Source organism: Tenrec ecaudatus, chromosome 5 (assembly GCF_050624435.1).
Source record: "Tenrec ecaudatus isolate mTenEca1 chromosome 5, mTenEca1.hap1, whole genome shotgun sequence".
NCBI classification, from domain to species: domain Eukaryota; kingdom Metazoa; phylum Chordata; class Mammalia; order Afrosoricida; family Tenrecidae; genus Tenrec; species Tenrec ecaudatus.
In genome coordinates, this window is record NC_134534.1 from 152,710,243 (window position 1) to 152,723,065 (window position 12,823).

The window sequence follows — 12,823 nt, forward strand, 5'->3', positions numbered from 1 at the left end:
AACTAGGGGAAAGTTATGTTTCATCGTTGTTACACTGCACCCTGACTGGCTCATCTCCTCCCAGCGACCCTTCTGTAAGGGGATGTCCAGTTGTCTACAGATGGGCTTTGGGTCCCCATTCTGCACTCCCCATCATTCACAATGATAGGATTTTTTTTGTTCTTTGATGCCTGATACCTGATTCCTTCGACACCTCGTGATCACACAGGCTGGTGTGCTTCTGCCATGTGGGCTTTGTTGCTTTCTAGCTAGATGGCAAAAAATACAGGATTTTATAGTTCAATGGAGAGGGGATGCCTTAAGGGGAGGGATATCCAAACAGATGTATTTATTATTAAATCATTTTATTGGGGGGTCGTACAACTCTATTACAATCCATGCATACAACAGATGTATTCTTTTATTATTATTTTAAACAGATGTATTCTTATCAGGATGGGAGGAGAGGAGACCAGGGGGGAACAGCACAGCTGTAGATGCTGATGCAGTCTAACAGAATCGTTTAAATTTCTTGCTAATTGGACAGGCAGTTTGGAGACATCTTGAGAGTCAAAGTATGTCAGGAGAGAAGGGAGGGGAAGGAGAGGAAGGGGGGTTACCTACTATCAGTGTTGAAGGTCATTTAAAACAAAGTGGATTATTTTATGCTAAGTTGGGTTACCAGGTTATCCAAAGAACACAGGATGAAGATTAATTGGTTACCTATGTGCCTTGTCACTGCTTCCAAACACCTTTTATGTGGATGGAAACTAATGGCTAGTTTCAAATTAAATAAAACTGCGTTCATGATTCAATTTTTCTTAAATGAGAATGTTAAAAAAAGTGCATGGCCTTGAATTATCTACCAATTACTTAAATATTTGTAGTGCATAGTAATGTAATACATGTTCAAAGCAAGATTAAGAAAATTTAAAAATAAAAAAACCAAGGAAATGGGGAGAAATGTCAATAGAATTATAACCACTATTAACATTTTTTAAATGAGCATTTTTATTATAAAATTTGCGGGAATGTCTGAACTGCCTTTTTCAATGAACCGTGAATGACCTTGTGCTTGGGACAGATGTGGCTTCTTAGATGGGTTGAATGTGGGATGACTACCCTTACTGGATGTCTCAGTACAAACACTCCCTATAGTAAACGGTGCCCTCTGAGCACATCCCTTCCCTCTTGCCTTGAGCTCATTTCTAGGAATTGGATCCTAGCTAAGCATGTGAAGAGTCCCACTGCTGTAGCTGCCCCAAGTGAGGGGCTGGGGTATGCAGGCCATTCCCTGCTTCCACTAGAGATGCAATGAGAGCTAATGACCTAACCTGGGGTACCCATTTGAAGCTACTGTGTATAAAGCATTGTTTCATGCAGTGGACCACCTGAAAACTGCTGCCTTTAACGGATCCAATTCATAACCCCACATGCAAGAGAATGAATGAAACACTACCCAATTGTGCCAGCCTCACAATTACTCAGGTTTGAGCCCATTGATCTAACCTGTCCAAGGTCCTCTTTTTCACTTCAATGCTTTACGAAGCAAGTCTTCCTCCTCCTTTGTCTTTAGAGCATTCTGGCTAGAATTCTTCCAAGATCCATTTTGGCAGTCCATAGAACTTGAGTGGGTTACTTCCTGTCCCCCATGCAACAGGAATCATCTCTTGGAGGTATATGGCATTACCACCTGGACAAAAAATATTACTTCTTATATGCACATAAATTTTTATCAATTTCATATGTATCTCTTAACTATCTGACTTCAATATACATTTGAAGTTCCAGAAAAGTTTCAATAGTAAAATTCCTATGTATTCTAAAAATTCCTGTTCCTTTTGACAATTTTGAGGGCTATTTTTTTTTTTTTGCCATTCACCGCACTTTTATTTCTCCTTACACAATGCCGTGTTGCTGGGGCATAACAGTAGAAAACCAAAATTTGTTGTGTCATTTCAAAGTGTTGAGAATTGCATACAAAAAATACCCTTACATAAAAGAATGAGTAAATTTACAGGTTTAAATGCAAACCGTCTTCCAACTCACAAGTAACAGCCCCCAGGGTTCCAGTGGCCAACATCAGCTAAAGAAAGGACACTTGGTTCCAAGGCTCAGATTCTTCTGCCCCGCAGGCCACACACTGCAAGGACTGGCTGCTTCCGGTCCCCTGCTGGCCTCCGGGCGATCCTGGCAGGGCTCTTACAATTTTTCCTTACAATCCATACTTCAATTATCAGGCGTATATGGCAAATGTTGCCATTTGTTTCTAGACAATTACTTTCTATTAAGCCTGCAATTATGATTTTGTGTGTCCCTTCTCCAATGGTTTGTTCTTCTCTCTGGAAGGGTGTATGGTTTTGTGTCCACCATTATGGTGGTCGCCCTTCTTCCCTTCCTCCCCACTCATGCTATTCCCATTCCTGCTCCGGTGTTGCATAGTTGTGTTCCTTTTCAACGTGTGTTGTCTATTAACATTTTACCAAATCTACCATTATCATCACAGCCAAAATTTGCTCATGGTGACTTCTATTCCAATTACCTAGTAAGATAAATACTATTATCCCTCATTTTACATACTAATAAATTAGGTCTTGTTTAAGGTTATGCACTGAGTCGTCTTTAGGGTTTCACTAACAGCTCTATATGATGATCCACAAGAATCTCGAAGATCCATGACAGGACAGAAAGACGTTTGTTATTGAACCTTAAACATCTTATGAATGGGCCTAACAAAGCACAAGATGCACAATAATTTTTTCTGAGCATTTTATTTTTTAAATTTTTCTAAGTTTTATTGGCATATAATTCGCATACCATACAATCCAATAGCTCAGTCAGAAGTCATTACGTCTTAAAATTATGCTAAAAATTTTTTTAAACGGGGGGGGGAGAAACTTTGTTATTGTAGAGATCTCTTCATTCACTCCGCCTAGAGATCATTTCACCCACTGCTCTGTTTGGCAGCCAGTCTCTTGTCTCTCTCTTCAGCAATGGTGAGGCGGATACCTTTTCCTCGGGGAAGAGAAATCCACGGTTTGTTGCCTTTTCCAATAACGAAAATGTTGGAAAGCCGGGTGGCAAAGCTATTGCCATTGGCATCTTTCACATGAACGACATCGAAAGAGCCAGGGTGTTTCTCTCTATTAGTGATCACGCCAATTCTTCCCAGGTTAGCACCTCCGGTCACCATGCACATGTTGCCTGTGTCGAACTTGATGAAATCAGTAATCTTTCCGGTCTCCAAATCAATCTGAACGGTGTCATTCACCTTGATGAGAGGATCAGGATAGCGGATGGTGCGAGCATCGTGAGTCACCAGGTGAGGGATTCCTTTTGTGCCCACAAAGATCTTCCTTACTTTGCACAACTTGTACTTCGCCTCCTCAGGTGTAATACGATGAACAGCAAAGCGACCCTTGGTGTCATAGATCAGACGGAAATTCTCTCCGGTCTTGTCAATGGCGATGACATCCATAAAACCAGCAGGGTAGGTTATATCAGTTCGGACTTTGCCATCAATTTTAATGAAGCGTTGCATGCAAATTTTTTTAACTTCATCTCCAGTCAGAGCATACTTAAGTCTATTTCTTAAGAAAATGATCAGTGGGAGACATTCTCTCAGCTTGTGGGGACCAGTGGATGGACGAGGAGCAAACACACCGGTGAGTTTGTCCAGCATCCAATGCTTTGGAGCAGCTACACGCTTCAGGTGCTTTTTGGGACCACGAGCCATGGCAGCACTGAGTACAGAAAGAACAAGAATTAATTTTTTATACCTTCTAAAGACTTTACTGTTTTTAATGGTGAAAATGCTTTGCTAAATGTAAACATATAAAACACAGGGTACTCAAAGATGTAAATAATTATCTATCTTTATTTAAAGCCCTTATAAGTAAGGCCTGAGGCAAATACATCCCATATCTCAGTAATCTGGGGTTGCTTTCCAACAATTGTTCACCGCTGTGCAATCATCCCTGACTTCTGGTGACCCCCGTACCACCCAGCAACACTGTCCCCAGTCCTCCGCTGCTCCAAGAGTGGGCAGAGATCACTGTTAGAGACACAGGGTTTTCACTGAATTTTAGAACTGCATTGGCAGTTTGTTCTCTCCACTCTATCTTAGTCAGAAATTCCAACTAGTTCAGCATTGTAACAATACACAAGCCTCCAAAGAAAGGTGAGCAGCAAGTGCTTGCATGAGGCGCCTTGACAGGATGGGAATTAAACTCAGGTCCTTCACCCAAAATGGGGATGTTTCATTGTTTTAATTATCCCCATGTGTCCACTTTTTAAAGGCTTAGGAATAGCACACCAATTTATTTTTCATACTCAAAGATCAATTCCAATGCTGAAGCTGCTACATTTCACAGGCATTAGATACACCTGAGTGATTCTTTGGCAGAATTTGATGCTGTCATTGTTTTACATGACAATCACCCTAAAGGGTAAGATATACCAACAAAAGAAAGTTTTCTCTGTAGAGAACAGGCATTTACTTCAATCAAAAGACCTTGAATGCCACCTTCTCCAAACCCCTACTTCCCTTAAAAATAGCTAGCTAGCTTTGAAGAGGGCTCAAGTTTTTATATGGATTTGGATCTTTTGCTGCAAGTACTAATTTTGACCTTGAAATTTTAATCACCTTTAAGTTGAAGCTCACAAACCTTTATTAAACATCCTGGTTTCAGCTTGAGAGGTGACCCCCACAGTTTTTCTATTTTCTCTTTGGAAGCAGAACCCTGGTGGTGTAGTGGTTGCTCTTGGGGTTTTAACTCCTAACGACTCTACCTGTACAATAGAACAAGCCACCTCCCAGGTTTGCATCATCCTTGCACTCATTCCTGTTTGAGTCCCTTGTTACTGCCACTCTGTTAATCCCCATCAGTCTTCCTCTTATTTAATATGCCTAAAAATCTAGTGTTATGTGTAATGAATGTCATACCAGTGGTACGAGCCTCTAACATGCATGATGTCCCTCTCTAGGGAATGGTCTCTCCTGACCATGGCCAACGTATGAGACAAATGTCAACCTCACTCCTGAGTATTTTTTTAAATAATCATTTTATTAGGGGCTCATATAACTCTTATCACAATCCATACATACATCAATTGTGTAAAACACATTTGTACATTCATTGTCATCATTCTCCAAAGCCCCTAGCTTCAACTCCTCACTTTCCCCTCCCTCCCCAAAGAGTATTCTGGTTGTACTTCCATTTGTTCATTCTTCTACCAGTCCAAGGTATATTCAATATTCTTCACATCATTACATCATTTGAATTCATTAATTTTTCTTTGTCTTTATTCAAATTGACCAAATCTAATTTTAAAATATAGTACTTGTCCATAGCACATTCCAAGAGACACAAAGTCTTACGGTGAACACTCAGTAGCCCTCTTATTGTTTACTAGGAATTTTGTTACTGTGTCCCCCTCAATCAGTGGTTGGGAGGACTGAAATAGCCTTAACGCGCAGGACGTGATAAAACCCCTTTCGAGAGCCTCAAGAACCACCTGGGCTGGGAGTCCCTGGGTGCAGCCCTCCCCCGGGACGGGTTTTCGGCGTTAATGAGTGATTGCAAGCACAAAATCCCGGCTTCTGAGGCACATCCCACCACGCCAAGCGAGGGCGGCGGCGGCCCTGAAATGGAGTCACCGCCCTCACTGTGGCAGCGCTGGCCGCCATCTTAGGCTTTCGCCGGGCTCCCCCGTCAAGCAAAGAAACCTGGAAACCCTGCGGCAGTCATCTTACGTGAACCAAACGAATCACTGCGCAGCTTCTCGAGTGTTCCACACAACCTTAAAAGCAGCAGTTAGCTTAAACGGCACCCCGTCCCAAACTTAGGCCTGGTCGGCTGTGAACTCACGCGGCAGAGTAGTGAACTCACGCGGCTGAGTAGCGTACTCCCTGGAGGCGAGACCGGAACAGGAACGTCGAGGGCGTGGCTTCCGCCTTTATGGGGCGTGGGCTCTGACGTCAGAGGACGCAGGCTGAGAAGACCCAATCGGGACGAGGCTTTGATCTGAGCATGCGTGTAGAGCTGTGCGCGTGCGCTCCGCGGGCGGGCCCTGGGGGCGTGCCTTGGTAAGAGTATGCGCTGTCAGCATTGGCGACCGGAAGCTCGGCGGAGTTCCGGTCCTCCTCGTACCGCTTACACGTGACGAGACCTGCTCATTCTTTGTTCACTCAGTGAGGCTGTGGTATAGATGGGGTGAGGAGAAAAAAGCAGACGCACAGGGTAGAACTGCCCCCGTGAGTTTCCGAGACTGTTTACTGGAGTAGAAAACCGCGACTTTCTCCCACGGAGCGGCAGGGGGCTTTGAACAGCTGCCCTTGCAGTTAGCAGCCCAATGCGCACTCACTACACCAGAGCTCACAACACAATACGGTTCTTTAAACTTTAGGCCAGTTTCAAGAGGTCTTTGTTGATTACCCAGATAGCAGAACCTAGTTTTTTTGGTCATTAATAGTCAAGCAAATATAAAATTTTACCTGATTGTTGGGTAACTAGCTTAGGGACAGGGAGATTGTCCCTCCCATTGCCTGCAAAGGCCCACATGAAGGAGGTTGGAAAGAAACCAGGCAACCATTGAACACCTAGGGAGACCCCAAACTGAGCATGCTTGGGCATAAGGCTCCTAGGCCCAGGCAAAACCAATGTCTTGGACACACCCACCTTAGGTGCATCACAACTAACTCAGCAGTGGGGTCAACCAATACCATTAACCATGCCTCCCCAGCCGAGGTCTCAACTATCCTGGCTGTGGGAAGGCGTCCTCTCTTATCCTGCTCCTCAGCAGCTGATGGAGGTTGAGGGTTTCTCCCTGCCCCTCCCGCCTCAGCAGGCCTACAGGCACCCGCTCTGGGCATATTGGGGGTCCATAGCCTCTTGGAGCCTCTAGGGTTCTTGGACTTCTGGCCTCCCAGGATCAACCCCCTCCCCCCATTCCACACGTGTGGGTGCTCTTTTCCAGTTGTGAACCACAGCGCAGCTTCGAAATCGCACGTACCCTTTTGAGATGGTAAAACCTGAAACTTGTTCTTAATAAAAACCCACTTGGCTCATTCCACGTGCTTCCAGGCAAATTCTTTCAGCATGCACAGCAAAGAACCTAGGTATATCCCACTCTACTTAACAATTCCAAGCTATAGCCACACTCTCCTTGTTTGCCTCTAAGCAAGGTGGTGGTGGTTAGGTGTCCTTGAGTGAGTTCCGACTCCTAGCAACCCTGTTCCCAAAATAAATGAAACACTGCCTGGCCCTGCTGTGCTATTCTCATAATTGTTCCTAGGCCTGAGCCCATTGTTGCAATCACTGTGTCAATTCCTCTTTAGCAGTCCCTCTACTTAACCAAGCATGATGTTCTTCTCCAGGGTCTGGTCTCTCCTGACCACATATCCAAAGTACATGAGGAGCAACACCCTTTCCTCTAAGGAGCTGTTCTTCCAAGACAAACCTGTTCATCCTTTTAGCAGTCCATTGTAGTTTCAATATTCTTCTCCAGCACCACAATTCAAATGCATAAATTCTTCTTTGGTCTTCCTTATTCATTGTCCAACTTTCACATGCATATGAAGTGACTGAAAATACCACAGCTTGGGGCAGGCTTCCCTTAGTCCTCAAAATAACATCATTTGCTTTTTAACGCACTAAAGAGGTCTTGGTGGTAGATTTACCCAATGCAATGTATTGCTTGATCTCTTCACTCCTGCTCCTATGAGCCGTCATTGTGGATCCAAGCAAGACAACATTTTTGACAACTTCCATCTTTTCTTTATTTATCATGATGTTACCAATTAGTCCAGTTAGGAGGATTGTAGTCATCTTTATATTGAGTTCTAATCCACGCTGAAAGCTGCAATTCTTGAACTTCATCAGCAAGTATCTCAAGTCTCCTCACTTTCAGCAAGCCAGGTTGTGTCATCTGCATATTATGGGTTGTTAATAAGCTTTGCTCCAGTCCTACTGCTGTAATGCATAGCACCTGCAGTAAACAAATTAACTTGGGCTACAGTGATTACATAAAAGCAGTGACCACATACCAGGCCATTACTATCGTTTCACATTACAACTCTGAGATAACCCACTTATAGCAGGCCCTATAGCACAGGGAAGTCTGCTCCTTATAGTTCCCTAGGTCATACATCTTTATAAACTCAGACTGCCACATCTTTATCCTCAGCCACTCATTTTACAGATGAGGACAGTGAAGAAGGACAATTAACATGGCCAAGGTCACAGAAAATGTTGGTGGCAATGCTGAGATGTAAAACCAGGCAGTTTGGGATGGGAGATTCTGGTCTTCACATCTACAAGTTCTCTCTGGTAAGGACATTTTCGGAGTTCCTTGTTTCTTTTTATGTGTCTAGCTTCAAAATATTATAAAGAAACAGGAACTGAGCGTTAACGTTTTTTGCAACTGTTTGCAACCTGCAGGGGCTTCTAAGAACAGACCCAGCAGGAAGAGAAGAGAAAAATTAGGAGTGAGTTTCAGTACACCTCCAAAGAAATGGACTAGAGAGGGTGGGTGGGGAGGGAGGGAAACATAAGAAGCTGATATCAAGGGCTCAAGTAAAAAATGTTTTGAAATGATGGCAACAAATTCACAAATGTGCTTGACACATGGGTGTAGGCATGGATTGTGATAAGAGTTGTATGAGACCCCCAAAAAATGATTTAAAAAGTAAGAAAAATAAAATGGACTAGAGGGGATAGGACAAAAAAATTATTCTATTTGCACCATAATAGAAATATGGCTTCCAGCTTTGGGAATGAGAACCAGGGATGATAGGACACAGATACTAATTTAAAAAATCATTTTATTAGGGGCTTGTAAAATTCTTATCACAATCCATCCATCCATCCATCGTGTCAAGCACATTTGTACATTTGTTGTCGTCATCATTCTCAAAACATTTGCTTTCCACCTGAGCCCTTCATATCAGCTACTCATTTTTACCCCTTCCTCCCACTAATACTGATTTTTAGGTTTTTTTTGCTATGATCATTTTTAATTGTTGTGATTTATTAAGCAATTACCATCTATATGTTTAGAAACTATAATATGTCATTCAACATAATATTTACAAATTTAATGTGTTGTACTAGTCTGGGTTGACTAGAGAAACAAATCCAGAGACACTCATGTGTATAAAAGAAAGCTCTGAAAAAAAAAGCTCTATATCAAAGAGTAATTGTATATTAAAAAAAAAAACCAGCCCAGTCCAGATCAAGTCCATAAGTTCGATATTAGCCAATATGTCTGGTACCAGCCTATAAATTCCTCTTCAGACTCATGCAACAACACATGCAATGATGCCATATGCAGGAAGATCAAGGCCTGTGGGTAAAAAGTCTTGTGGATCCAGTGGTGCTAGAAGCATCTTAGTACTGGCATGGGTCTCCACGTGGCTCCTCCAGCTCCAAGGCTCTGGCTGGAATCCGCACAGCTCCATGTGTCTTGTCAGCAGGAAGATGAAGCAGAGGGTGTGTGTCCTGCCTCCAGAGAGGAAGGTAGGAATTCCCAGAATCTTTAGGAGAAGGCCATGCCCACACAGAGACATCACCGACTAGACTATGACCTGTTTGACAGGTTGTGCTCCACCCCTTCACTCAAGTGATAGGAGCCCTAATGTTTTTTTTTGCCCTAATGCTTTTTGTTTGTCTTTGATAATCTGATTTTATTCAATTGTCTTGGTTAGTGGAAAGAGCTCTAGTTTGGAGTCTTTCCAGGTTTCCAAATCAACTTGACAAAGAACGACTTTGATATTTGAGTTTATGCATCTATAAAACAGAGGTACGAACATTTATAATTAAGAGTTCATTAAAAAAGAGTTCATTTATTCACTCAAAATGTTTCCTGGCCACTCACATGTCAGGGATTGTATAATCAGCTGAGGCCCTGAGATAAACCATCTAGACAATGTCTTGCCTTTATGGTATTTACCTTCTGTGTTAGTTTCCTGTTACACCTAGAACAAATTGCCATAGGCTTAGTGGCTTAAAACAATGCAAATATATTATTTCAGCACCATCTCCGGGTATAAACCTGAAGTTAATTTTGTTGTTACAAAATCAAGACTCAGCAGAGTTGTGTTCATTCTGGAGATTCTAAGAAGAATCCTCTTTCTTGCGTTTTCTAGCTAATACAAGGTGTCTATATTCCTTGCCTGATGATCTTCCATCTTCAAATATAGCAGTGGCCAAATATTTTTCAGAATGCTTCCAGGTCTGCCTTCCTTGAACGTTTAAGGTGACTACATTGGACCCACCCAGATCACTCAGGATTAATCTTTTTAAGGTCAACTGATCAAAAATTTTATCTTCAACCTTAATTGCCCCTTGCCATGCAACCTAACATTCCCAAGGTTTATATATTTATACAAACCCTAGTGATGCTGTTAGGCACAGACACATCATCCAGATGAGGGCAACCATTAGTACAGGGTCAAAATGATGTCCCAGGATCCACAATTGGGAAGCTAGACAAATAAGGCAAGGGACAAGGGAACTGTCACAAATTCTTGGTGGTAGCTCAATACATCACAATTACAGGTGGGACTACAAGAGTAGGAACAGAACCATGATTGAGATCTATACATTACTTTAGATAGAAGGGCTAATAAGATTGGCACAGACTGATAGGGAAAGACTTTAACTCTTTCCTGGAGTAGATGCAAACCTCACTGCTACCAAGTTGTTTGCGACTCAGAAGGACCCAAATAGGGCAGGGACTGCCCCTGTGGTTAACCAAGGCCATAACTCTTTACGGGAGCAGAAAGTTTTTCTTGTACCATGGAGCAGCTGGTGATTTTATGTTTAAGCAGCTCAATTTTATTTTTACAAGTAGAAAGAACATGTTTTTAAAACGATGATGGCAACATGTACAAATGTGCTTGACACAATGGATGTATGGATTTTCATAAGAGCTGTAAGAGCCCCTAACAAAATGGTTATAAATAAACAAATACCACCCCCAAATAGTATATTCTTAACATTTTGAATAAAGCTTCAAACTTCCACTTAAAATAAGGAACGTTATACAAATGAAAGGAACTGGGGGAAAAAAAAGGAACTGTGTTAGTGCGGGTTGACTAGAGAAACAACTTCTTATACACTCATGTGTTTAAGAAAGAGTTTTATATCAAAGAGCAATTGTACATTAAGCAAGCATCCCGACCCAGTCCAGGTTAAGTCTTGAAATCCGATATTAGCCCATATGTCCCTTTCCAGCCTATCAATTTCTAGCAGCTCAATTTTTAACACAGTACGTTAGGAGAGCACCTTTACCTAAGTGCAGGGTGCTAGTAGTAATTATCCTTCCCTAATAAAAACAGGCGCCTTGGGCTGCGATCGGTAAGGTCGGCTGTTCGAAACCACCTGCCGCTCTGCGAGAGAACGCCCGGGCTTTGTAGTCCAGTAAAAAGTTATAGTTTCGGAAACGCAGAGCCAGTTCTACCCTGCCTCCAGGCGCGCTATGAGTGGCAGCGCGAAGTAGTAGCAGCAGAACAAACAAAAGGACAGCGTGGTGAGTTCCGGGAAGTAATTTTCAATCAGGCACCACGTAGATCGCCCGGTTGTCATGGAGACGACGGGTCCTCGGGCGCGGCGAGTTTTGGGAAGTCATTTTCAATCAGGCACCAAGTAGACCGCCCGGTTGTCATGGAGACGGCGGGTCCTTCTCCTCGGGCGCCGCCATCTTGTGGCGCCAGTTCCGCCCAATGAGCGGCCGCGCGGTGGCAGGAGGCGGATCGACGGCGGTGCAGGGCCAGGCCTGCCGCTCCGCACGGTCCTCGTCATGGAGGCTCCTGCCGCCCTCTTCTTGCTCCTGCTGCTCAGGGCTTGGGTCCCTGCGCTGGGCGGCGGCTCTTCGGAAGCGCTGCCGATGGTCAACGAGGACGTGAAGCGCACCGTGGACCTGAGCAGCCACCTGGCCAAGGTGACGACCGAAGTGGTCTTGGCGCACGCGGCTGGCGGCTCCACGTCCCGCGCCGCTTCGTTCCTGCTGGCGCTGGAGCCCGAGCTTGAGACCCGCCTGGCGCACCTCGGCGTGCAGGTGAGTGCCGGCCGCTGGGCCCCCGAGGCCCTTCCCGAGGCTTCGGCCACGGCTGTCGGGATCCCCGGAAATGGGGTGCGTGGCCGCGTCTGGCGGCGCGGCGGGGGTCCCGGGGGTGGCGGCGCGCCTCGGGCCGTCGCCTGGGACACGTCAGCAGAGGACGGGAGCGCGGGCGGCACCTTCTCACGCGGGGGCCCTTCGGCGCGGGGCGGTGGGAGCCAGCGCGCAGAAACGCTCCCACCCCGAGGAGCAGGAAATGAATTAAAGCGCACTCCCCGCTCCTTCGCTGCTTTCCAGGCATTCCCCGGTCCCCTACAGCTCCACAGGTCCGGTGACTTGAGTTGACTCCTCAGTACTTGGAAGCCGAGACCAACTCTTGAAGCTGCTAACACACACTTCATTATGTTACACTTAAAAGAACGTTGAGTTTGCTTTTTAAAAAATCACGAATGCTCTTTTAGAAACCACAGAAAAGTAAAGTCTACTCCCCCTTCTCATTCATTAGGCCTCAGCAGGAAGTGTTGCTCAGGAGTTTGGCGTGTGGCCTTTCCAAGCATTTGGTGAACACTTTTACAACTCTTAAGGAATGGCTGATTTAGGGAATGTATAAATGTATATGTATATATATGTATATATATATTATATAATGCACATAGTGTGCTTTTTATTACTATTTTCATTAAACACCATTTATTAAGTGATTACCCAGTTGTCTGCTGAGAACAGAATAGTCATTGCAGTCTCATATTTCCTGTAAACACACTTTATTCTCTAACAGAATCTG

At 44.2% G+C, this 12,823-nt stretch overlaps 2 protein-coding genes across 4 annotated transcripts in view; one reads left to right on the forward strand and one right to left on the reverse strand.

Annotated features, from left to right (window-relative positions):
- Positions 1–2,773: 2,773 nt before the first annotated feature.
- LOC142448335 (small ribosomal subunit protein eS4, X isoform-like) lies at positions 2,774–5,939 on the reverse strand. Of its 3 annotated transcripts, none has more exons than XM_075550115.1 (2): positions 5,871–5,931; positions 2,774–3,722 (listed from the first exon to the last, which is right to left on the reverse strand). In XM_075550115.1, exon 2 carries the CDS (start codon positions 3,713–3,715, stop codon positions 2,924–2,926), a length of 792 nt encoding a protein of 263 aa, XP_075406230.1. In that variant the 5' UTR covers positions 3,716–3,722; positions 5,871–5,931; the 3' UTR covers positions 2,774–2,923. The 3 variants fall into 3 exon arrangements, with proteins under 3 accessions (XP_075406230.1, XP_075406231.1, XP_075406229.1); XM_075550116.1 differs by having other exon boundaries at positions 5,735–5,871; XM_075550114.1 differs by having other exon boundaries at positions 2,775–3,722; positions 5,850–5,939.
- A 5,784-nt stretch (positions 5,940–11,723) lies between these two features.
- RPN1 (ribophorin I) overlaps positions 11,724–12,823 on the forward strand; it is a 32,211-nt gene continuing 31,111 nt past the window's right edge. Inside the window, exon 1 of the mRNA XM_075550118.1 lies at positions 11,724–12,039. Within this exon, the coding sequence (XP_075406233.1) occupies positions 11,782–12,039 (258 nt within the window). The 5' untranslated portion in view covers positions 11,724–11,781. The remainder of the gene's footprint in view (positions 12,040–12,823) is intronic.

Excerpts from the sequence above, each read along its gene's own strand:
- LOC142448335 (XM_075550115.1), bottom strand. The coding sequence starts at position 3,715 with ATGGCTCGTGGTCCCAAAAAGCACCTGAAGCGTGTAGCTGCTCCAAAG.